This window comes from Buteo buteo, chromosome 5 (assembly GCF_964188355.1).
Source record: "Buteo buteo chromosome 5, bButBut1.hap1.1, whole genome shotgun sequence".
NCBI lineage: Eukaryota > Metazoa > Chordata > Aves > Accipitriformes > Accipitridae > Buteo > Buteo buteo.
Genome location: NC_134175.1, coordinates 47,558,432 through 47,584,748, shown reverse-complemented (window position 1 = coordinate 47,584,748; position 26,317 = coordinate 47,558,432). Strand labels below are relative to the sequence as shown.

General features: G+C 45.4%; 2 protein-coding genes across 3 annotated transcripts in view; both read right to left on the bottom strand.

Annotated features, from left to right (window-relative positions):
- HNMT (histamine N-methyltransferase) overlaps positions 1-6,754 on the bottom strand; it is a 42,849-nt gene extending 36,095 nt beyond the window's left edge. Inside the window, exon 1 of the mRNA XM_075028937.1 lies at positions 6,624-6,754. The gene's annotated coding sequence lies outside the window, so the exon portion shown is untranslated. The remainder of the gene's footprint in view (positions 1-6,623) is intronic.
- Positions 1-24,953, bottom strand: part of LOC142031462 (carnosine N-methyltransferase 2) — a 438,402-nt gene extending 413,449 nt beyond the window's left edge. The window contains exons 1-8 of one of the 2 annotated variants that reach the window (XM_075028945.1): positions 24,801-24,953; positions 22,418-22,479; positions 20,853-20,991; positions 19,112-19,164; positions 15,899-16,006; positions 15,656-15,786; positions 13,633-13,726; positions 11,166-12,580 (exon numbers count right to left, since the gene is read on the bottom strand). In XM_075028945.1, coding sequence (XP_074885046.1) covers positions 12,225-12,580; positions 13,633-13,726; positions 15,656-15,786; positions 15,899-16,006; positions 19,112-19,164; positions 20,853-20,991; positions 22,418-22,479; positions 24,801-24,826 — 969 coding nt within the window. In that variant the 5' untranslated portion in view covers positions 24,827-24,953 and the 3' untranslated portion in view covers positions 11,166-12,224. The remainder of the gene's footprint in view (positions 1-11,165; positions 12,581-13,632; positions 13,727-15,655; positions 15,787-15,898; positions 16,007-19,111; positions 19,165-20,852; positions 20,992-22,417; positions 22,480-24,800) is intronic. The other variant, XM_075028946.1, reaches the window with a different exon arrangement.
- Positions 24,954-26,317: the final 1,364 nt, after the last annotated feature.

Here is a 26,317-nt window from a genome sequence, read left to right as displayed (position 1 = left end):
TGGAAGGGAACTATATTAAGACATTCATTGAAAAGAATAGATGTAATAGTTGCTAACCTACATGGAACAGAAGCAGAAATAATAATTAAAAAAGGCATTATTACGCACTAAGTGGGGTGGACTATAAAATACCCATTAATCTAGAAATAAATTATAGACACTAAAATCTGTTAGAGCTAGTATATTTTTTCACTTAATTAAATCTGTTGTTATTATTTGGTAGGGAAAGTCTTTATTCTGTGATACCTAATTATTTCTTTGAAAAAGTTGTATGTTCATCTTTATAACTGTGAAATTAAAAACAGGCCGTAAAGTCTCACTGTGATTGAGAGACTCTTCCAGAATATGGAAAGAAATACTAATTCAGTGCCCATCACCTGGATACACCAGCTCTTCCACAACCATATTTAACAAAGTGCAATTTAAAAACTATTCCTTCCTGCCACAGGGGCTGAGAAGTATTAGCTGCTTGTGGTGCTCAAAAATTATCCCAATTCTTCATGTGAGGTATGAAACTGGGCTGCACAAATTCAAAGTGGCTAATTTTATCATGACCCCAAAAATGTGTAGCAGTTGGAAAATAATTTCTGCCCAGCTATTAGCTCCATTGTCCTCATTAAATATCTTTTCTTTTGCTGGTTAGATTGGAGATGGAGAGGACTTTTAGTCGCTATTCATGACCATGTTACTGAATCTTTTTATTGCAGTGGACAAGTTGCAGCGGCCAACATTTAAAATTTGGGTATTTCGGTTTATCAACTTAAGCCCTAATTTTCAGGTACATTTTCTTTTTTTAAGGCCACAAAAATACCCACTGGCATCTGTGAAAATCAGATCACTAGTATGAGTTCCTAAAATAGAAGTAGGAACTAGGTAGCTAATTCCGGGTGCCCTCATTTGGAAATGGTCTCACACTTTTGGCTACCTAGAACCAGTTCTAATTCCAGTTCAACAGGAGCTCCCAGTTTTATAAAAGAACTGACACATCATAAATATATGATCTAAAAAATCTCCTTATCAATTCTTCTGACTTTTTTCCTCCCCCTGGATTTGTTTTAGTTTGACACCGTCTGCTTTGTTTGAGCTTTTGCACTTTTTTCCCCCTCTCTCTGGCACTTTCTTTCTCGAGATCTCCAAAGCACAGGGAAAAACAGTAAAAAACTGTCACGGTTGGACTTCCAAGCCTGTGTGGTGTAAAGAGAGTCACAATTAGACAAAACCAATTGACGGTCTGGTGAACTGATGAATAAAACATGCTTCGATAAAAGAATCTGCCTAAGTGCAAACTATCATTATAACGTAGCTTGGGTGGAAAAAGGCTGCTTTCCTCAGTCGAAATTCCTCAGAGCCAGAAGAGCATTTTCAGACTACTCTTACTGAAATAACCATCAAGGTGTTCAGCAAAGTAGTTATCCACCTCAAAAATACAGGTTATCAAATAAAACTCTATTTCCAAGGATTTCAAACATGGAATTTTCTCAGCTGCAAATTCAAAGGGAAGCAGATGCCTAGGAGCCTTATTATCATTCGGGCAGTTATTAAAGAATGGAAATCATCAAGAGAGAGCAGAATAGAAGATCGGGTTGAAAAGTACAAACCACTTTTTTTCCTGACAAGTCAAATATCAAAATAAATTCACTTCAGGCACATTCACATCAGTTTTCATCAGCTTTCTTGCAAGACTTTTATTGGCACAAATGATCACAGGGAGCAAACTTCATGCTGAAAGTGCTCTGCCCACCTACGAAGGGTAAGTTCATTAGGAAGGATTAATTGGATGAAGGCATTATCTCCTTTGAGAGGTCTTTTTCATGTCAGCACTTAATAATGTTCACTCTATTCCAGCTAACTCAGAAGTGCAACTTTCCACTGTCATTCTGAATAGGCAAAACACCACTCTCTCGTGTCAACTATTTTTATTTCCATTGTAATGAAACAACCGCCCTTTACTCAATGATCAAAGGAAGATAGATGCCACAGTAGAGGACAGAAAATGAGGTACCGGAGGTTCAAAGGACACATTATGTCTGCTGATGTGACCTGCTTTTGCTCAGTGAACTTATCTACGAGCATCTCGACTCGGACGTACAGGGTAGGCTACAGCCTTGTGCAATGCTTTGTGCTGAAGCCCTGCAGTAGGTGAGACCAACTTCTGCCTTTAACAAAGAGCTTTAGTTACTTTTTGGGCATTGTGAAGGCCTTCGGCACATTCATCGCTGAATAATAGCCTGCAAGAGAGATGCGTGAAATCACGTTTTTTATAAGCAACTAAAAGCATTGCCTCTTGTTGAAGTCACCTGACGCCATCTCTACTTAGGACTGAGAAGATTTAGAGCATTTGCATTTTTTGTGAAAGGAAAAAGAAAAGAAAGTTTCCAACTCTTTAAAAAAGGACAGGTTTGAAATACAGTGCTGTATTTCTGCTTGTTGTGCAAGTGGTCCCATGAAATACAGGATTTGCTGAGGGTTGGGTCTTACCATTTTTTACATGAATGACATTGCAAAGTGCTTGGTTTGTATTTGTCTAAGCATTTCAAGCAGGATGGTTCTCCTGTACCGTGACGGCAGCATCAGCTAAGGTTCTGTAGATACTGTAATTTCCTTCTCTTTCAGATAAGATTTAACTGACATGCAAAATATTTTAGGAAGAAAATATTGTACTTTTAAAGAACTCAGGATTTTCTATGGCTATATAGCAAGCTGCATTTTATACGTTCTTTAAGTAATATGATTATAACAAGAGAAATCTGCCACCTTGAAGGTTTTCTAATTGTTCCTATTCTAAATTTTGGTTTTTTGTGTTTAAGAACTTCCCCCAGATTCTCATTTCTCAAGCTGAAATGTCTCAAGCTCAGTTTCATCTTGACAGGAAATGTCTGGAATGCATGAAAACAAAAAGCGTAAAGAGAATGGCTTTACACCTAATCTTTTACCAGAAAAAACCCCCACATGAATACTATCAGAACTTTTAAATGCATGGCAAAAAATCACGAGAAGTAAAGGTTGTCACTGAGAGAAAGGCTTTTCCTTGTTCTGCGGGAGACTGATGTTGAGCGACTGGGTTGTAGAAACCTTTGCGGATGAAGCAAAGACAAAATTGGGTTTTTTTTTTCATCCCGGTTGAGGAAGACACTTCCCTTTGCAAGGTGTCACCAGAAGATCACCATGTGCTTGAAGGGCTGAAAGAAGTCTGAGGGCTGCCAAGCGGTTCTGCTGGCCTGGCTGGAGGAGAGGCTTGGTGCAGGACCCCTGGGAGAAGAAGCGACGGTAAGCTGGCACATGGGACATTTGAGGACAAGTTGTGCCCCTTGCACAAAAAGAAAGCTGTGTGCCCTGCTCCTGCAGGGTTTACTTTTGTAGAACTTTTTTCCAATGCAGCATTTCAATATTATCTGTTTATCCTCTGGTACATGTTAACTAAAGGGCGAATTTCCATCTTTACGGGCTGAAAGCAGAAAGGGCTGAGAGAGGCAGAAGAGCCTCGTGGTCAGAGGGATGACACTTGCAGCACGTAGAGGCAGCGGGTGAGAGCAGATCAAAGATGCTTTGGGTCGGCATCGGGGTTTTTGTGCCGGAGCCCAGGGCTGCAGTTATGGGCAGGTATTTCAGAAGGGCCCCCAGGGGAATCGATGCAGAAAGCCTCCCTTGCCTGTGTATCCTGGCAGGCTGCTCTTGAAAAGCCTTTCACGTGGCTGTCCCATTCCCATGGATGAAAAGGGGCTGAAACAAATATTGCGGGAAAATAGGGAGCAATTCTGAAAGCACACAAATAGAAAAGCTTACAGGATCAAGCAAGACCTCCCCTGCCTCTCGGAGGCGTTTCCCTCCACCTTTGCACCCTGGCAGGTCATCTGAGCCCTGATGGGAGTGATGGGGACTTGCACTGTTGAGAGGTTTCTTGCTGGGTTAATGCACCAAGGACATTTCAGCTGAAGAAAAGCCATTTGTTTCCAAAGTACAAAAATGTGAGCAAGAAAAAAAATATTCTGTCTGCTCTGCATTCAATCCCAGTCCACACACACTGCAAGTGCCTGACTTGCAATTAATAATGTCAGACCCTTTTACACTTTTAGAGAAGTTATTTATTATTACTATTGTATTGGCATGACACTTATCACCTCAGTAATAAAGCCTTTCACTTACAGTAATAGATCTAGCCTCATGACCTGCCTGCAAGGAAAGGAAGATTTTAAAGATGGAAAATTGGGACCTGGCAAGATGAAGTGATTATGGCCAGACTGGGGAAGCCCATGGCAGGGCCCCGTGCAAAATGCAGCTCTCCTGGGAACAGGGACAGACCTTAATTACAAAAATGATCTTCCCTTTGCATGCTCAGATTTAAATGTTTCTCTGTTGAATAGCCAAGTGAGAAGTTTTTAACAGCAGGTACTCTCTGATATGATTTCTAGCCTGATTTTGGAAGCAGAAGATGACAGACTGTTTTGCGGTAGGGGTGTACATGAATGTTAATGGCAGATCGAGGAGCGAATTGACACAACAGGAGTCACAGCCAGCCCTGACAAACCCAGCGTATGGGCTTTTGAAGGAGGCAGCCATCACCTAGCACAGAGGTGAAGTCCTGCCCAAACCCAGCCCACCAAAAGGCACCATCCTGCACCACAACGCTGGTGCTCTGCCTTCACAGCAACTTAAATCTGATAATCAAATTACGATACCTGGTAGAAAAAATGTTATAAGCAGCCACTGAGAGCCGACAAACAACCCACCAATTCTGCTTTGCCAACTGTTCATCCTCAGCTGGAAACACGCTCGGTGTCACCGTGATGAGCTCATACGTTTCTCCCCAGAGGACTGAAAACATGTGATGGAAAAACTTTTCCTCCATCTCTTCCCCTTGCAACGTTAGGGAGCATCTCCTGGCTGGCTCCCAGTGCCCACCTCTCCTCCCCCTGGGCCATCAAAAGGCAGGGGAGGATGGGGGAAGAAAAAGAAAGATGTCATAGAAGATTGACTAGTTTCTATATTTCCTACTTTCCTTCTCTCCCTAGATAGGACAGGATTCTGGTCAAAGTGGAGTTTTTGTCTGAGCCTGAGTGAAATTTCATATATTCTTACATTTTTCAGGGACCGTTGTGACACATAAATAAACAAGACTCCAGTACCAGTATAAATGCTAATTATGTTCAAAAGCAATTTCTTACTAAGTGATGGAATTGGAAGATTTATTTAAATTCCCACCAGAACAAGAATTAATTTGGGGACTGTATTTGTTGGGGGGGGGGTGGGGCTGTTCCTTTTCATGTACAGGGACGCGAAATACAGCTCACCCATACAAAAGAGAAAGCAAGAAGTTTACTCTCCCCTTAATACCTTTACCAGGATTTGTACTATGGGATATATTAATGTTCTTAGTTTAAGATTTCAGAAGCATCAGAAATATTAATAAACATTAAGCAGTGGCTCAGGAATAATTTATACAAAGTGCAGTGAAGGTAGGCTCTGGCAGTGCTTGTTGTTTTAAGGCATTCGTAATCGGGTGAGACGCTCCTAGTAAAACACCCAGACGAGCGCACGTCGTTTGTTTCGTGTCACCTTAGGCTCTGAAGCAAAAAATCTGCATTAACATTTGGCAGGAATTTCGAGTGAGTCAGGGTGGAGGTTGGCCACAACCCGGTGTCCCCTGAGCACAGGAGGAAAGTTTTCCTTAATTTGGCTGCCTTGAGATAAGGCCATGGAGGGGGGGTTGTTCTGCCAGAGAAGGGAGCTGAGAAGGATGAGACCTCGGAGGCAAGCCGTCACAATTAAATAAGCTCAGGAAGGACATTTAGGCTGAAATTCGTATTTTTGTCATTGTTATTTTTAAGCTTGTAAAAACAAGTTCTGGCACAAGGAGGTAAGTTTGGGTGAATCATTTTTAGACTGAAGGTTATTCACAGTCGAGTTGTTTGATTCTCCAGTGTTAATTACTTCTGCTTTGTGTTGGATCATATGAGTCACAGGGACTTCTTTGCATCCCAAAGTGGATAACCAACATGTAAATTTGGAGACTGTAGTTGCTAATAAATAATGGAGAAGGTCTATGAGTTAAATATATTACATCTGCAGAACTTTTATCTGAATTTCCTCAAATACCATCCCCTTTTTCCAAATAACAAATGACATCATCTGCACAAGCATGGAAAAACAAAGCCAACATTTATCTGTATGAAAACATCTGCAAATCAAGATCTCATGGACTGTTTGTTCAGCACTGAAAGTATATTAGTCCTTCTTCCAGAAATAATAAAATCAAAACATTTACCCTCTGGATGACCATTTAGGTACCTTGTAAAGTAAAAACACTCTGAGGCAGGAAAGTATTACAAGGTGTTCATAAAAGCAAGGGGCTCGGTCTTGTCATAGTGAAGTCAATGGCAAAGTGCCCACAGAGCTAAAAACCTAAAGAAAACAGCCACTGGAGAAATGAGTTGTAATCTTCCTTAATCCACAATATCAGCTGTTGACAGATACATACCAAGTGATTAATAGGATGCTAAAAAATGTTAACAGAGCAATAGGGACTTAGGAACTCCTCTGAAAATTTCTTTATCACGTTTCTAAGTTCAGCAGAGGTACCATCATTACAACGTATGACAAAACATATGTTTTCTCTACAAACTTACCGGCAGGTCTAACCGAAAATGTCATTAGACTATCTGGAAGCGACTAGTGGAAATGAAACTCCTGTTCTGCTCTTCCCTGTTCCTTCTCAGAGATGAGAAGAAAAGCCCCGCTGGGATCCGGCCATCTCATATGTTCTACGAACTCTCTTCAGACCCAAGATCTTTCCAGCTGTAGGATTTTTTTTTTTTTTTAAACAAGAAATTAAAGGAGAATGGGGGATGAACAACACATTTCCTGCATTTTGTAACAGCTGCTGCTTTAGCTAAAACCAGTGGCCTTAAATAACACGGTGCAGGAGGGCTGGCCCACAACCTCCTCTGGGTGTCCAGGCTGCAGCTCCTGTGCCAGGCTGATCACATGAACATATTTGTATTAGAGGGATAAGCTGTCAGTTTATTTCTTTTCCTGTTTTAGGACTGATTGCAAGGGACATTTGCAATGATAAGGGTGCTCTTAGAGACAGGAAAGGACTTTATACCGGTGGCAGGAGGAGATCTTTGTTTGCTTTGTGATTTCTGAAGGGGCGTGGATCTGAATTTCAGCATTTCCCAGCAGAATTGGGCTGGCTGACAAATGCAGCAGAAGCGGGGCGGGGGGGAAACCAGTGTTGTTAGGGGTGCCTGTCCAGACCCCGAGGTGCTCACCCCCCAGCCAGGAGTTTGGGTGACTGCCCTTGGGTGAGAAGGAGCCAGAGAGAAGAACGTCCTCGAGGTGGCTGTCTCTCCCCAGCCAGCCTGGAGCTACTCTGCTGGGACAGGACAAGGGCTCTCATGGCACTGTCAGCGTGTTTACTAGGACCACCCACTGTGTCCATGCCAAAATGAGGAGATTTCCAGGATTTTGTTGTCTGGTGTCCCAGCAGCTTGGCACGTAGCAGAGTGACCAAGCACTGGTCCATAGATGTCTTTGGAGGCCTAACCAGGACTCTCACCATCTCGCAAGATTTAAGTTTCTGTTGATACTTAAGTAGTGGAGTTGAGTGACTCCAAGGAGCAATGGTTAATAACAAAGGTATTTTAGACTTGGTTTAGATATTTGTTCTCAGTCTGGAGGATATGACCTTCAAAAAACACTGTACTTTAAACAACAGGGTGATAAACAACTTCTCAGAATTATGACCCGAGGCAGAAGGTTATTATTCCTACGAAGGCCTTTGTAAGCTCCAGGAAGGTTGGTGCGATCCTATCACCAGTACATGGAGCTACAACCAGCAGCTTCAAGGAGATTTATCTGGCCTTTTCTCCCTTCTCTGCTGCATACTAAGCATGTGGAGATGGTTCATGTTTGGGGTCATCAGGACTAATTCCATCAGAAGATAAAAGGCACTGCAAGTTCAGCTCGCAGTTACTCCTGTCCTTCCCATCATAAAGGTCTTTGAGAAAGGTCAGTCCCTCAGGAAACCCGAATCCTGTGCCTAGCAAGGACTATCTGACAATACATCTGATGAAGCAGTTCTGAACCACACACGGTTTCAGGGCAGCTGGAAGACTATTTTCTGGGCATAAGCATGCCCTGAATTTTCCTGGGATTTCCTAAGTACAACCTTGTGGCAATTTCTCTGCCACATCTAGATCCTGCCTCAGGTTTCTTCACCCAAGGGACCTCCAGAACTAGCATCCCAAGTCTGAAGACTGCAGGGCAAACCCTGGTGTCTCAATGAAAATTATTAACACAGATACTGTACAGCTCATGACTATTAGAGATCTCACTTACAGCCATGCATTTATTTGATGTGTTTATTTATGATGAATGCATGGGGTACCCAAAGATTTTCTACATTCTTGATATAAGCCTCAACAGATTTCTGTGGGCAAATATTAAAGGGGTGAAAAAAAAGTTCAGCACCTGTATTTTTATTTTTTGCTCCCTGACTGAGGTTCTTTTTAATCTTTTAAATGTATGCTCCAGCATTTTACTGACCTTGTCTTTTAATGGGATTATTCAGAAATAAGTTATTAGATTTTCTGGTTCCTATGATACCTTCATTCCCCTGGTGATATTCATGGGTAGAGAAGCCTTAACAATCATTACAAAGGGAAACCATTCAGCCCCCAAGACTGAATACAAGCCCAGTAAAAAACAAATTATCCTTCCTTGATATTATAAAGAGCTGCTTTCTGTAACTCCTTTTTAGGAGGCTGTAATACACAATCAATGCAGTGCCATGCCATTGAAACGGGCATATTACTAACTTGAAATAAGGGTAAAATCTGCAACTGCTCCATTTAAAAATAATGCATTTGGGGTTTGTAGGCATTGCTTCTACTCCAGAGTACACGCGGCAGCTTACTACATGGTTATCCACAAAAGCCTTCTCTTTGGGCCGGAGCAAGCTGTCGTGCTGACGGAGCGGCACGGCTCCCTCGGGAAGCCACGGACCTGCTCCTCACTAACTGCGGCGCTGGCATCTGCCGTGAAACTCGTTGCGGAGCCGGGCTTATCCTGGACTGAGGTCAGCAAGGTTAATTCGGCTCAAAGCTAAAGCAGAAGCAACCTCTTACTCCTGACATCCCCTTCTTTGTGTTTTCCTCCCCCCGGCCAGCCACGGCACCTGGTTAGCTATCTGCAGGCTTGGGCTTGAGAGGCAGCCAAGCTGCAGCACTTCAGCCATCGCGGGGGGGAAAAAAACCAACCCAACAGCAAATTTTGTGCAGCCCTCGTTGGCCCCGTGCTGTGCAATCGTGACTTTTTTACAAGTCGGAGCCCAGCATCGAGAACGTGACTCCGCGGTATTAAAAACCGTGGTCCCCAACAGCTGGAATTAGGATGCGATGACCTAGCAAAGCAAGCTGAGTTGAGGCAGTGCTCCATTCACCTGCTAGGCTACTTGACTGCTTCTCCAGCTCAGTTTCTCAAGCATTTGGGGAGGCAGATTTAATCCGCTGGCTGCTGCAGCCCTCTCGTGGCCACACAGACCCAACCGCGGTCCTGCACGTCGGCTGCTGGGAAAGCACAGACCAAAACCCTGCGTGGGAGGAAAGCATATTTTAAAGAGCACAACAAATAGTTATTAAATAGCGTATTCTTCCAGGAATAAATATATAAAAAAGTGGAACAGACACTTAGGATAGTATTTGTGCCAGGTGTACAAGCAGAGTCGTTGTTAAATGACTTGCTTTTCAAGAACCAGAAGAGAAATTACAGATGAAGCATTAAGCAATCGTGTTTTTAATGGAGTGCCCTGTTTCATCTCCCGAGGCTGTCTGCTTTGAAGTCGTCCTTTCCTTTTGAGCATTTGCACATTGATTTACAATGGTGTGGGTAAATTTTGTGCTCATGGGTTTTGCTGAGTATCTGCTTACTGGAAACGTGTCTATCTGCTCAGGAAACTCTGTAGGGGTGAAAACCTCTTGGGCGGGGGAAGATCTAGGGGAACATGGACTGTTCTAAATTTCTGCAAAGACTAACAGGTAGATGGTTCTTTGGAGCTTGAAAAGCAAGCCTGGTTTTTGGTATATTTGTTTTTTTCCTTTTAATCTCCCAGGTAGAGACAGAGACATTACTAACACTTGGAAATATACCATGGGAATTAAGAGTGGAAGGAGAAGATTGATGGGAGGAGCACTGAGAGCTTGTCCAACAGCCCAGCTATACACTCCCTGACCAGTGCTGTGAGCGAGCACAAGCAAAAGAGATACCTACAGAATAAAAAATAAAAAGTGGATCAAAACGAAAAGATTGTGCATAGGTATGGGGTACTCTGGAGAAGGGTGTCCAGTTTTGATTGATGTTTCTTAGACTGACAGCAGTAGTACTTACAGACCTGGGTGCCACAGTCCTGCCAGAGAGATGATGTTATGCTGTCATTTTCCCATTGCTTTTCTCTTTTTTCCTTTATAGTAGTTTCAGAGGAAACTTTTGCAGGAGAAATGGCTGCATTTCAGAAAGATATGAAAAAACCCAAACCAAAACTAAAAAAAAAAAAAAAACAACAAAAACAACAAAAACAACAAAAACCTCAAAGCACAAAGTGGAGCTGCAACGACCCTATGAGCTGACATTACCTTTTCAGACGGGAGCGCTGCTACCTCTGGCAATAACTGCATCCGGACAGATAGATGGGGTGTGGGCTGGGGTAGGGTTGGCAGGATCAGCAGGACTCTGGGTGACAATGACATCTAATATTTTGCAAGCTAATGTGCCAATCCATGTGTTCGTGACGCTGGAACAAGCCTTTTCCTCAATACCAGGCATCAGTAAGGCAGTGGTATCTGCAGCTCCTTCAGGTGGACATGGGCATGTGCTTTCCAGCTTAAGCATAGAAAAATCAGTTTATAGAGGTGGGCTCTGTGCCTGCAGGTATTTTCCATCTGAGCTGGTGCTTCCTGCCCTGAGAGCTATTTGCAACGAGGCTGGTGGGACTTCAGGCCCTTTCCCCCCATGTGCCCAGCCCAAGGTCTGCACAGCACCATGGCCCTAAATGCAGCACCAAACCCCACTGGTCTCCTGTGCAGGGTCTCCCTTTCCAGCTGGCTGCCCTGGAAGCACCTTCTTTAGCCCTCTGAAGAACTCAGAATCCCTTGGAAATAGTCTTAAATTACCTATACTAACACCTTAACCACATACACTATATTTAAGTAATGTAGGTGCTATGTTGCTGTGCTGCAGCAACACTGCTTTGAGCAAGCCAAGCTGCCTCCCATGGCTGCAGCAAAAGGATGAGGTGCAGGTCGCACCCAGCTCTTGCATGGCCTTAGTCTCGTCTTTCTCACTTACAAGAAACCCTTAATGCTTCCATTAAACAGTAGTTTGCTTTTTTTTTTTTAACTAAATAACCTCTTCACTCTTCATTTTCTGTAAGCCCACACATACAGAACAAGTGTTACTTTTGGTTTAAAATTGCTTTTATTTTATATGGAGAAAAACAGTAGTAAGAAAGTAACAAAATTAATATCTGCCTGAAAGAGCACAGGGCAAGTATCATCCTGGGATCCAAAAAATTCTCCAAACAAAAAGGCTGAAAAATTTTTAAAACATGTCTATACTGCGAGATGCTTGGGGCAGTAATACCTACGCTGATAAAACCATGTGAAATAGCCTAGTGCAGAGCAACTTACAGCTCAGGTCTGGGTGAAGGGAAGCACATTACTTGGGTGCAAAGCAGCGGGGACACCTTGCTGGTTTTGTCCTGGTGCAGCTGGAAGCAGTGGGTCCGTACACAGCCAGCATGGGGGCTGCAGCCTCCTCCTGGCTGCAGAGCAACGCCTGCTCTTATAGATATATCTTTAGGTATGTAAACATGCTGGCTACATAGAAAAGTGGAGATCCCAGTGTCAAAAGCACAGACAGGATGCATACTGTTAAAAAACAAGTCCAGGTAGGCTTTTAGCGAGATGGAGCTCTTTCTTTACTTTCTGGAAAATGTTCTCCTAGGGCTGGACTAAATAGCCGGGGTGAAATCTTGGCCCCGTTGACCTCAGCAGGACAAAGAGCTCATCCCTGGTGTTGCAGGCGGCTCCGCCGACCCTGGCTGGGAACGGGACGCTGCAGCTGAGCCCCACTTTCTTGCCGGCAAGTTGCCTTCTTTCTACTCCATGCCTTTCTGCGACCACACCGCCCCTGTACCCATCCTGACTTTTCTTCTGCAGGTGGTCTGGACTCTAGGATTCAACCACAATCATACTCAAGTTGTTGCTGAAGATGATCCTCCCGTCCTTCTGGCTGCTGCACTCGGGCTGGCAGAGAGCCTCCTGCAGCTGCCGCCGCAGCCCCGGGGGGGCCGTGCCCAGGAAGTTTTTCGTCCCCGTCAGGAAATCCATCATGCGGCCTCCAACCGGGTCCCCCTCGATAAAGCACTCGGTGATATCCCAGCCCGATGGGAACTCATAAACGTGGTATTCAACGCCCAGTCTCTTCAAAACATCCGTGATGCCGTTGGAGGTGATGTAGTGGCCGCTGTCGGTGGAAGGCAAACAGTGTCTGTACTTCTTCCATAAGCTGGCCCATCCGCTGCTGTCTGCCAGAGCAAGAGGGAAGGTTACTTTTGCAAAGCCAAGGCAGTCAAACACCTAAACTACTAAATGAGTGTGAAATGTTCCCTCGCTGCTGGCCCAGATCCTGCCAGGAGCATGAGAAGAGCTTTCTTCTTATTTGAGTCCACTTACAAATGTCTGTGCCCGGAGAGGGGTAAAACTGTGATCTCTCTCAGCCCTCCTTCCAAAACTCTCCTGTTTAAAGGAAACTCCTAGGAGACGGTCTCCAGCACTGGATTTGCCGAGGGAGGAGGACACACAGAGGTAACACCACACTGAGCCTGCACAGGCATGCTACCTATTAAGTGCCCCTTTGCTAGAATAGTGCAGATGTTTTTACATATTGAACCTCAATTTTAAGTCCACATCGAAGAATACATACCTGAAAACACTAGTCCCAGCTAGCAAGGGAAACAGCCTACTGGCAATGTGAGAGGGACTTTTAATGGCAAACATGGGGAAGTGTGCTTTATCCACTGCACCATGAGCTGGGGATTCATGAATGGCACACTGGAAAAAACACTATTTTTAATAAGTGCCATGATGCTGAGTGCCTTTTTTTCCTACCCTGCCATAAAGCCCGCAGATCTTGGCAGCACCCGTTGTCCTGCTGGGGTCTTGGCCATTGCTGTGCAGAGGGGACACCCCCAAAGATGGGTCCTCCCAGAGCTCAAGTTGCATTTTTACAGTGCTGATTTCACCATGAGGAAGGATTGACCCTCATTTATGAATAGCCATACTTCTCTCTAGCCGGTAATTTCACGGCAGGAGGTCTCTTTGAGGTACAGAGCAGTTCATCTACTTCATAAGCAGGGAAGCAAGAGCATGAAGGCTATGTCTAAGTGGTCCCATCAAACACTGGGGTCCAAGAGGCTAAGCCCAAGATTACATGCTCCCTATGAAATACAGTATCTGTTTTATTTAATTACTATAGCATAAGCACTACTGAAATCCCGAGACAAATATCTGTGGCTCTCAAACTTCGAAGCTCTTCAAAACACCAGCAATGAAGCAAAAAATAAGAGGTCCCTCTTACCTGATAAAATTATGATCAGGAGTTTACCATGGTGGTCGAGGCAGCTGTGGAAAAACTTGATAGCATTGGGAATATCCTCCACACGGTACAGCATCTAGAAGTGATAGTTACACACAGCCATTACTCCTCCTCCACAGTGCAATGGCCCTTCAAAGGCTTGAACCCTTTCTCTAATAAGGTTATTTTAAATGACTTCCCAGTTGCTTCCCAGTCTGTCCTGACCCAGCACGCACATTCAGGGATGCCCCACAGGACTGCGCATCACCAGCTCTCCACTAGCACCAACAGCCTGAGGTCAGACCCAGGGACCCTCTGCTCTGCCTCGGCCGCCAGCCAGATGCTGACCTGCCCGTCAAGCCCAGTGCAGTTTTGGGGTTGGAAAATATGTGCAGAGGGGAGTCCCCTGGTTTCTGTGGCTGGTCTTTGTGTGGATTGTCCGGCTCATAGTTCACAAAGGAGTTTCACCATGTCTAGTGCACACAGGCGACTCATGGGGGGGTTACAAAGGTGGCCCAGCCTTGGGTTGCCTTGAGGCCCTGGCTCTCTGCAGAGACAACTCACAGGGAGCTGTGTAGACAGCTTAACCCTGGGTTGTCTGATAAACCCTAACCTAAACAGGGCGGTGGCTGGGCCATTCAAAGAACCAAAACCTGAACTGAGCCTTGAAATCCCTTAACAAATAGTATGCCAAGTCTCAATCCAACCACTACTCAGTTGCCTGAGGAAGCAAGGTAAAAAAAAAGAACTGGAGGGTTTCAGCTTCAGTTTCAAATGACAACCTTGTGTATTCAAACAATCACAGACCAGCAAAGGAAAGATAAGGGGAAACTCCACTCAGATATACATAATCCATTTAGGCATACATCATAATCCGCTCAGACATAGTCATACACACTGTTCCACAAGTCAGGGGATAAAAACTCTAAGATTCAGGTTGCAAATGGGGGAGTCACTTCTCCAACCATAGTTGGCTTGTGAAGGAAACCCTTTCCCCCCCTTGATCGGGACGCCGGTCGAGGTAGCTTCCCTGGGATTGAGAGCCCTTACCTGGAGGGGTAAGTGAATATTGTTTATGCTTTAAGTTTGTAAACACGTGTGTGCTTGTGGTTGTCTGTGAATCGCTTGTGGTTGTAATAGTGTACTACCCTTGCCTTAAAAATTGCAGTAGTGGATTCCTCCATTGTACCTGTAAAACCTGCAATAGTGGCATGTTAAGTCTGCAAGTGAAGTTCAAATAAATCATTTGCTCGAACCTTGCAGTTAAGTCTGTGAGTGAAGTTCAAGTCATTTGCTTGAACATTGCAGTTAAGTCTTTTTCCACCACAGTCCTTATCACCAGGGGCATTTCTTGGCTGTGTCTGGGCCATGGGCATGCTGGATCTTTTCCAGACACTGAGGAATTTGCACTAGGACAAAGCAGAGCTCATCTCAAAGGCTGCCCTGGGGACTTGTAACTTAGTCCTTGACCCAGCCATCAAACCCCTGAAACACTTTCTGGTTGTGAAATCAGCTCTTATGAAATGAAAGCAAAATAAAATAAAGGAAAAATGAAATAAAAGCTACTAAAGTGAGGGAATAACAGATTTTTACAAAATATAATTGGCACATAAAACATCAGAGTCATCAGTATCAGAGACAGAGCAGCATAATTTCTGACCCAAAACCTGACACAGGGGCTCATTCACCAACCTTTCCCTTCAGTGCCGTCCAAACTACTCTGATAAGGCAAAAAATTCAAGGTTTTTTTGAGGCAGCAAAGCATAATTGTTGGTCTCCGTGTGACGTGTGATGGCCTGAGATTCATCCTGTTTTATTACCCACCACAAACAGTTAAACTAGTATAAACCAGAGACCAAAACCAGGGTGGATAGGGAATGAGGTTAGGTGTTTGTAGGGCTGCTGCAGAAGTTATTGCTCATGGGAGAACTGTGCTCAGCTCTGGTCCCCCTAACTTCATGCATGCAGCAGAAATGAAGGGAGTAGTTAAAGCTAATACTCCTATATTAAAGCAATACTCCATTACCTGAATCATATGGATGAAGTCAAATTTCTTATGTGCGCCTTTCTCTTTCACCTGCTGTTCATACTCCAGGGAAGTGAGCTGGTGCCAAAGAAAAGAGACGTTCTGCAGATCTGGAGCTTGATTCACCAACTCTGTTTTAAAAAGTAGAAGAAAAACATGAGTTTCACAAAACAGCAGAAAAACTCATCGTTCAGACTGATGGTCCTCTCTATACCCCAGGCAGGCAGGTAGGTATAGCCTTACCTTTGTAAGCTGCCACGTGCTGTGGGTTGGGCTCTATGATTTCGTTGTCAATAAGGACCCCTGGGTGTGCAGCCTGCATTATCCTGATCATTTTCAAATCCTGCTCACCTATTCAATAAACACAAATGCGTTACTTTAAGAAGTACGTCAATGTGGTGAATGGATGCCGGTGCACCGGCCGCCTCTGCCGCTGGGAAATCCCCCAGGTAGAAGTGAGGCACTCTACCTTGTGGTTTGCATGGTGGCATCTAACCCAGCCTCACCACAATATCTTACTGCTCGAGGTAACATACGCTTGCAGATAAGACTAAGAACAAGGAAGACATAAGCAACAGTGCAGAAACCTGCTAATGGCAATACTTTGGGTCATGGGACAGACAGGTCAAACTAATCAACGATCAATGTTTAAAAAAAACACACCATGAAGCATTGATTTTCAACAAAAGCACAGAGTTTGAATGGGTGTGAGGAGGCACTCAGCACAGCTGTGCAACTTCAGCGTGGCACAGGATGGTCCGTGCCTCTGGCACTGCCCCAGGGAGGTGACGGCTGCTCTGCTGCTGGTGTCTCACGGCTCGGAGACCTGGGGACCTGCACGGCAAGAGGAAAGACCCATTGACATGCGGTACCCTGGGTCTTCCCTCTTTGGGGATCAGCCACACGGTCTCAGCTCCGGGCATCTACTAACTAGTTGTTATCTTGGAGCTGCAAATAGAGACTCATATACTTGTGGGTAGGTACCCTGCAAATTTAGCTATTGGTGCTCCTCTGTTGTTGTCTAAGTTCTGGAGGAGCAAGTGGCAGTCTGTCCTTCTGTCCTAGGAAGTTCCCAGCCTCTTTCGAGGTGATGCGGGTCACCCTTGTTTCTTTCAGAAAGGCCACAATACGCCAAGTGTACAAAGTCCATCTGGGACTATGGAAATAAATAAACAGCAGAGGTGACCACCTTGAGTGGACCTTTGCAAGAATCCTGTCTGTAGCTGATGGTGGGACCTAAAAATAGTCCTGCCCTTGCAAATGTCACAAACAGAGGGCTTGATATGAGATACTGCATCTTCCCTAGCCTTTCAGCTGATGTACCAGCTATGAGAAAAGTCGTCATCTTTGGCAGGTGTTGCGATAAATAGAACTCAAGGAAGGAAATATCAGCCATGCCAGCACTACAGGGACATCCAAGGAAGGACGAGTGTTTTGAAATTGGAGGAAAAAAAAAAACAAGACCCCTGAGGAATGCAGTGACAGTGGTGCAGGGCTGGCCAAAGGCACAAGGAAAGAGGCTGCAGCTGCATCCGTTGAAGGTGGACCAATATTGCTGACGGAAGGAAGATCCCTACAGCAGCATTTTAGTGCTAAATGCCAGTTAGTATGTGCCTGGGGTAGGGACCACCAGCAATTAGAGGTGCTGATGTGGGCTCCCTGCAGGCTCAGGGCAGGTGGGAGGCAGAGCATCGCTGCCCCATGCCTTGGAGCCACTGATGGTGACAAATGGGTATCTTAAAAGCCATATGGTTGGGTTTTTTTTTACTCCGCCTCTGTAAAATGCCCTAATCCAGTCTTTGCAAGAGCAGGTAATCACATCCTCAACTGGGGTGTCTGCAAAAACGAGCGGTAAAATGTAATGCTTCAGAGCAGGAATTTCTCTGCTCCAGCCTGCCCTGCCAGCAACGACCTGTCAGCACCAGCCACAGCGAGGCTGAAACAGGAGTGAAACCTCTCTGCAACCACCAGCCCATGCTGGCACTAACTGGGAGGTTACAGCCGAGGTGGTTAAACCAGCCACGGGAAAACACGGGGTGAATGAGAAAATGTGATCTGAGTTGGCCAGCAGTCTGTTAGGATGTGGAGTTGGTCACTAATCCCCATTAATATTTTTGTCAACTAAACTAATTCTGGGGGCTCTGTGAAATCAGAGTCCAAGCCTGGAAAGGTCAGGGATCAGATATAACCTTTTGCTCAATGCCATCCTAGCTCACTTCCCTGCCCGGCTGCAGAAGTTCAGCTCTTGCAGCCGTGGGCAAGCTGGCGGGGGCAGGGAGAGAATCTGTACCCCTGTCCCGTCATCTGTGAGGGGCAGTTACCCAGGAAACCCAGGAAATTTTAGAGTTTTTACTTTTCCACTAAAACATCTTCTGAAGAGGAAATAAGGAAAAATGTGGAAGGTGCAAAAAGTTCATTTTTCCCTTGTGTTTTCTTGGAGTCAGAGTTTCGGTTTTATATTACTTAATGAAAATAGAGTGTAATTAAGAACTGAATGATTTCTTCCTGCTTGCTTTCTCAAATGCTCCAATGCATTCCCAACTGGGGAAAACAATTCAACGCTGTTTTTCTCTTACTCAGGAAAACAAGAAAAAAAAGTGAGAAAAATACTTTCATTTGAAAGTATTAACACTTAAAATTCAGCTGAAAATAGTTTTTAAAGCAAAAGCAAACTCTGACAAATCAAACTGCCACTTCTTTTTCGTACTTTTTATTTTCTCCCGGTTTCCCTAGGAGCTAAGTTGAATGTTTCACCACTTTATTCTTTTTTTTAAACACAAATACATTTAAAACAGCTTTAAAGCTGTTTCTCCAAAAGACGGCTTTCTCTCTGGGGGGAAATATCATTTTCAGTTAAACCCTACTTATCACTGGGTAAAAACACAGCAGTAACAAAGAAACACGTCTTGAAAAAGCTGATGCAGCCCCATGCTAATGCTTGTAGCCAGCTGGTTTTGCACCACCTGGAGCAGAGCATCGCCCAGCTTTGGCCTCTGGGATCCCTAAAAGCAAAGCAGAAAGAGAGATCCCTTCAGGTGGGATAGTCTAAGATGAGACTTCAGGTGGAATGAACCTCTCAGATGTCTCTCTCTCTCTCTCTCTGACGAGGTTTGAAGATGCTCTCGTACCTAACCCGGAGCAGAACTCCTTGTTTTAAGACACATAAAGTCAGCTGAGAGTCATCAAGAGGCAGAGACTAAGCTAAAATCATCACACTCGGCTCACTTCTCAGCCAGATTTGAGCAGCAGCGTTTCAGAACAGAGTCGGGGAAGGAAGGGAGGGAGCATCGCTCTGGTCCCAGCTCCACATCTTGCTTTGCCATTCTCTGCTTCAATGAGAAACACTGTCATTAACGTCCGAGTAGTTATCCCCATTGCTCAAAATTTCAGTATCACTTTCTGCTACCCGTAGGGACCCCCGTCCCCCAGCATCAACGGTGCTGCTAAGCTCCTTACCTGTGCCGCTTCCAACTCCCAGAACATTTATAGTCGATTTTCCATTGCCGAGACTGAAATTAGAAGTACACGTTACTTAACCACAGTATGTCACGTGACTTCATGTTTTAATTCTAACATCTTGGATACCACTTTGGCCCAGAATTTTTCATGTTTTGTCACATGAATTGGGATAGAAATTCAAACATCCCTTTGGAGCCCAACTATAACCAGCTGCATGGGGGGAGCCAGCCCCGTATTAGCAAGCTCAGATTTCAAAGTACAGTAGGCATCAGGATATAGAGTTTCTCATCCTTTGCCAGAGGGTTTTCTTCACGCTGTGGCTGGCACCATGCGAAAAGGCCAGGGAACCCCAGGGCAAAGGTTTCCCTTTAGGGGTAACGGGGCTGTGCCTGGCTGGGATGGGCACTGCTGGGGATGCAGGGACAGGGTGAGCTGTGGCGAAATTTCTGCACCCTCAGGAGACAAGTTTGGTTTTCCAATATTGGATATAAATACCCAGAAAAAGTAAAAAAAAAAATCAGGCTATCTGGGTGACTGGAAATCCTCTCTTTGCAACATTAATCTTAGTTTGAAATTGGGATGGAAAGTCAGAAACTTCAATAATTTTTATCTTAGCAAAATTACTTTTGAAAAGACCAAAAAAACCCCAGTTATGTGGTTCCTAGCAGAATATTTAATAACAGCCTGGCTCGAGGATGAGGAGCCCGTGCTTGAGGTGCCTTGCTGCTCTGACGTGCTTTATAGCCTTAATCTGCTCTCGGGCATGGACTGTGCAGGGGGATTGAGTTTCCCATACACAATCTCAGAAGACACCACAGCAATGATTCAACAAGAGGGGAACGAGTAGTAAATCCTGGAGGGTGTGAGTTAGTCAAGGAGCCTCAGCCCTAATGAGGGTCAAGACCCTTTGACAGACCCACAATTAACATCATAGGAAGCCATAATGTTTTGCATCATTTAAAATTCACATAAGTAAATTTTTCAATTAAAATTTCCCAATAAATTTTTTTTTCATTATTATTTTATTGCTTATTTTTTAAATATATATATATATATATATATCTGATCTGGAGAATAAAAATTTGCCTGCCTAAATTTTTTTCTCAATGGAGAATACAGTTTCTGTAACATCCGAAATTCTGCAAACTTGAAAGGGTTTTCTTGTGGTTTGGATCTAGGGTGTTCAAAAACTATCTGCAGTCATCCAGACTTAATATATTACATCAATACTTCACAAAACTGATTATCATTTGGTACTTAAGGAATGCAAATCGACTTAGGATAGAAATAAGGAGGTCTTAGGGGATTGAGAAAACCAAGAATTAGTCACTAGAAGAGCATTAGAGATGTGTTTCTGTTTGGACTGATGTGTGATGAAGTCCCAAAAGCAGGGAGAGAGCACAAGAGGGCTTTCTTTTGAAAAAAAACAAACAACAAACAAAAAATTTTAATCCTTGGAAAATCAGCTAATGAAAAGAGATGGACATGAAAATGCGGTCTTGATTCTTTCCTTAACATAAGCTGAGAGGCAGGACAGTGTATTAATTGAAATAGCACAGATTCTGGAGTTGTTAAACAGAATATCCTAAAGACCACTATTAAGGGACTTAAAACCGAAAAGCATTAAAAGTTCATTCCTGCCCCAGAAAATCCTTAAGCGTGTTTGCTGACCCTTGTATGCAGGTTGCTCTCCCAGGATAACAGATGGCTTTCCCACCTTGGGGGAAGCCCTCCTTACCCAGCCACGATGTTGGGCATCTCTTCCTTGTTGAACTCATCCATGCACTGATGCTCCGTTGAATGATCCAAAAATGACTTAAAGGCTTCTGCATACTCCTCAGCCGTGAGACTTCTCATGGAAGGGATCACATATAGCTCTTGAGAAACAAATACGAATTGTGTGTTAGTGGTTTCAAGGCAAGTGAAGAATCAAGGCACTTACCTCATGGAAGAAACCCAACCCAACAGAAGCCAGAGATTTGGGAAGACGGTGTGGAGGACACATGGCCCAGAAGCCAGCCAGGCAGGTGGACTCATGCAAACACTTTCCAACCTGTTCACACTCAGGATTTGAAAATTATTCTTAGATGCCCTTTGACATCAGCGTATTTGTTAAGTGCCTCATTACTACAGGTCAACCTGAGGAAAATGTCTCCAAAAGGCTTTGCCAGATGCGGGGCACTCGGTTTACAGAAAGGGAGGTAACTGGAGTGTTTTTCTGGAGGACTCAAGGCAAGGAGGTGAAGGGAATCGTACAGCAGGTCCAAACCTGGAGGGGCCATCACTCGCGCACATGCTGGATGGCGTAACTGAAATAGTGAGCTGTTGGCATACTTACTATTGGGGTGATGCAACACAAAAACTACCTCCTGCAGCTGAAGCAACAACAGTCAACCCCGTGCACCTCAATTTCAACTCTTGCTGGTATGGGACCTCAATGCGTTGCTGGAGAGTTGAATTCCCTGCTAGGAACTGCAGCTCGTGGCCAGGAGGGCAACTGATAGCAAAAGCATTTCATCTGAACAAGTGTGGGTGGCTGAGACCAAGATTTCTAGCTCTGAACCAACACCCAGGGTTACTCAAGGGGTTGCAAGCAATTATTGCAAAAACTCACTTTCCTTCTGTCTCATCCTAATGACAGCGCTGGCACCAGGGCACAAGCTCTGGCCAGCTGCTTGGGTCTGAGGAGCAATGATGAGACTAAGACTTGAGGCTCATGAGAAGTTGCCATGCAGCTGAGTACTGGCTCTGGGGTCTGTCTTGGAAGGCAGTCGAAGTGCCAGCCTCAGCATGTGAGACCAGCACTGGAAAGGGAGCATTCAACATGAAAAAAATCACCTCTTCCTCCTAAATGAAATGAGGATGAAGGACAAGACTCAGCAGAATATCTTCATCCTCATTTTTACCTTTTGAGGAGCTGCTTATTTATCATCTGCTTTTAGTTGCCATTAGTAAGAAAACTACAGTTGTCTTGTACAGGACTGTGCAATCTTAAATTGAAGGGCTGTGCTGTTTTCAAAATCACACGTCATTGGCAGTTGTGTTTCTGGTAGGTATGTATGGAGACCCTATGTCCAGCCCTATCGGAGGTAAAGATATCAACATCTATCCTCAACGCTTTGAACTGTACCCTAACATAAATCTGAAATCACCTGAATTGCAGTCAGTTTAGCATCTTCTTTCTTTTGTTTTTTTTTTAAACAATCTCTAACTCCAAAAGAATTAAAACATATTTGTCACGATAGCAAGCTGAGTGGGCATTTTACTTTAATCTCCTTTTTGGTTTTTTTTTCTCCCAAATACCTGAATTATCGTGTGGAGCTGTCAGAATCTCTGCTTCAAAGTTCATGCTGGGGAACCTATTCCTGTAAGGAAAGTATAGCACTTCAGTTATTTGAAGAACCTGTACGCTTTTTTGAAGCTGCATTGAAAATGCAGAACAAAAGGAAGATGCTCCAGGACAAATTTTCCTCACCTGATAATCAATGCTATTTGTTCTCTTTTACTAGACTAAAGAAAGTCAAAACTTCTTGGTTAGCTGATCACCCATAAGTATCAGCCATGGACTGGCCACCTGCACCAGTGCTTGTCTGATATGTGTTGTGGAAGCTTTTCCTACCCCTGAAGAATCATTAACCAGTCAATACAGTGGAAGGCATTAGACTAAGTGATATTAACACACTCTGTAAAACCTTTAATCATGAATGGAGTAGAAGAAATAGCAGTGAAATTAGGAAAAGGCTACAGCGAGCTTCAGTATCTGAAGTGCTAAAAGATCCACTTGGCCCAATGTTTCAGGGACCTTTTTCTTTGCTTTTTTTTTTAACTTCAGATTTTCCTGGCTGCAAATACTACATTGGGTAGCTTGTAGGAGGTACAGTACTCAAAGGGCAAAAGTCTAAGAGGTCATTTGACTATAAATGTTTTCATTCGGTCACATGTTTTAATTCTTAGTTTACTTTTTTTTGGGAAGACTTCCAGCAATGAAGTCACATCTTCATTTTCTTTTGACAATGATGTGCCTCATCTATAAAACAGGGATGAGTTGCCACTAGCAAAAGGAAGGGGTGAAATTAAATTGGAGCCAGGACTTCACTTCTGCAGAGAAAGTGTTGGGGTGAGGCTATCTATGCAAGGGGAATAGTCATCTTCTGGGTAACCACATTTCAATATTGAGATGCACAGCAAGACTTAGGGGTGATATGCCTGCATAACCTGGGTTTAGACACGTTGCTGCTCCCAAAGCTCTGCTGTTAGAAAATGCTTCATGACAAGCAGTCTGCAATAGCAGTAAGCAGCTCCTGAGTCCCCCGAGCCAGGGAAAAAACTCCTATGTGAATAAGAAACAAGCCAGGAGGTGGAAAAGAAAGAAGGGAGTCTTGTAGTGGGGCTTTGAGATACAAATATGGAACGACTGTGCTAGCAGGTAGCAAGGAAGTGGCCACGTGCAAATAACGCACTACTTTGGCTGATGAAGGCAAGAAACGACTAGGGTGTCCCAGAAGTCTCGGAGACGCTGGGGGGCTGCCAAAGTCCTGCAAGACCAGTTGATTTCATCTGAGTTCACTGCCAAAGTCACACACCCGGCTGCCATGAGGCACATCAAAGGTCTTGGTTCCACCACCTTGACCTCACCTCTCCCCAGAAAAGACCTTCCAGAAGTTCAGCAGTAACTCAGACCACCTCCATAAGCTCCAGCTGGGCTGCAGCCCCATCCCTCCAATTTCCACTCAACCCTCTGACTTCTTCCTTCTCTGCCTGTCAAAACAGAGGACTATTTTGTCCTCTCAGCTGGCTGAACTGAGCAAGATGGCATTCAGAATAAATCTCCCGCTAAAATGCCAAGGCGTGGCATGGCTTCCCCTGTGCAGAGAGGAACAACTCTCGGGGTCCCAGGACATGAACTCCATTTCTGACCGGTCAAATGTTTCCAGCCATCCCAGGAGACCTGCCAGGTGACCTGGACAGACTGCAGCACAGGCATTCACCAGGATGGATGATGCCAAGATGATAACTCTTCCACCGAGACTCTTACCATTTCTCCCCAGGCAGGGTTTCTAAGACTGACACTTGCCGCCGGGAAGGTGAAACAGGCTTAATTATTGCTAGGAACAAACGGACTCCTCTAAAATCTGCCTTAAAATCTAGCCCAGATCTGAAAATTGAGTGCAATGCTTTGGGCCGGTGCTGCCCATCCCAGGACGCTGATACCCAACAGCAGGACCGAAGCAGTGACTGCCAGGTAGAGGGATGCTCGTGGGCAACTGGTCCTGCCACCGCTCCCGGCTAAATCGGAGCTTGCCGTTAGCGAGGTTAAACCTCTTTCCCTCCATGAACCGAGCAGGTTGCATTACAGACCGCAGGTGCAGGGCACAGAGGGAATTCACAGCGTCACTTCAAGTGATGCAGCACCTTTAAGTTGAACAAGTCGTTAAATTCAAGACGTCTCTAGAGGCACAAACTGCAAGAACACTTTCATAACTCATAATTTCATTACACCTAAACTTAGGCTGCTAAGGGGCTAAAGGTCTCCTCATCTACCCCCTTATCCCTCCCAGGACACATCTTCTGTTACTCCCACCTTACGCACATCCACCTGCGACACCGGGACAGCGGGGGCTGGCCCTGCCACCCCGCCAGACAGCGGGGAAACTCGCACCCTCGCTCCCTTCCAAAATCCACCTACCTCTTCACCTCCGGGGCCGAGTCCATGGTTGGGACGGGGTGCCGTGCCGGGACACGGCGACCGGTCGTGGGGCTGGCGGGTTAACCGGGCGCCTGGCCGCTAGGTTAGCATGGCCGTTTGCCGCCCCGCTCCTCACCGGCCGCTCAACCCGCCGCCACGCTGGAGGCCACCCCGGCGTGCGGCCGCGGCTCTGCCGGCGCGTCTGAGGCCGGGCAGCGTCACCGGAGAGAGAAGGGGAAACCTGAGCTCCGTGGGGAAGGAGCGAAGGGCCGGGGTTGGCGATGAGCAAGGCCTGACGTCTGCGGGGCTGTCCTCATGGCACGGGAGCCGCGCTGTTTTCCGGGGGGGAGGGAAAGAAAAACAAAAACAAAGGGACAAATTGAGACTTCCAGACCTTTAAAACCTGAGTGGAAGTGGCGGAAGGGTGTCAGCTGGCGCCGGGCAGCCCCGGGGGCCATTTCCATCTGCTTTTTAATCTGCTTTGAACCCTGCCTCTCCTTGGGGCTGGCGGGAGCCGCTTCCCTGCAGCCTTGCCGTGCCGCTGCCCGACAGACAGACTGGGGGGATTTGCTGGGAGATCCCCACTTTCTCCAGAAAGAAGAGGGGCTTGCTGGCTGCCCAGAGACCTGAGCAAATGATTTTAACTCCGCTGATTCGGGGGGAAAGGGGGCATAACAGCAGTACCCGCCAGCAGACCGTGCAGCCCCGCGGGCAGCCTGGCACCCCCCTGTCCCTGCCCTGTGAGGGGGGACGGGCAGCCGGGCTGGGGGACAGCAAGCCCAGCCTGCTCCCGCTCTGCTTGCTAAACCACAGGGATTAGAAAGGGAGGAAATATTCGGGGGGGAGAGCTGGCCAAGCCGGAGGGGGTTGGAGGATACCCAGGATGGGCTGGCACAACAGGATGTGCAGTGGTCGCGATTGTAAATACAGAAAACCCTGGGTGCTCCTCGCGCCTGGATTCAGCCTTTTCTCTACAGCATCCACGAGACTGATGCTCCTTTTGACTAAAATCTAGTAACGCAGAGGTGAAAAAGAAAGGATGTAGGGACTTTCTATGGCCACATGAGGTCCGGTGGTGGGAAGCGCAGCATTAGGATCCTCTCCACTCCCTTTCCCCCAAGGCAACAGGCAGAACAGATTTAGCAGATGACAAATAAAACCTCCTCCCTTGCTGCAATACCCCCCCCCTCAAAACACTGCCTGCCCTGCATGGCTCACCAAGACCAGGGGTCATGCTTTCAGGTGGGGATGCTTCACTATCAAGTGACCTGTCTGGGTTTGTACTAGATTTGGCTTCCAAATGGATTTAAGTTATCTATCTCCACCCTGAGGCAGGTTCGCAGCAGCACGTTAAGCTAGAAATGGCCACGTCGCTGCTCTTAACTAAAATATTCAAATCAAAGATGAGGGAAGACCAGAACCTCTTCGCAAGCTCAAAAATGCAGATTTGAGTCCTGATGCTGTTTGACCACCCAGGCGGTGATTTTACATCAGCCATTTCCATCCCTAAATATTTC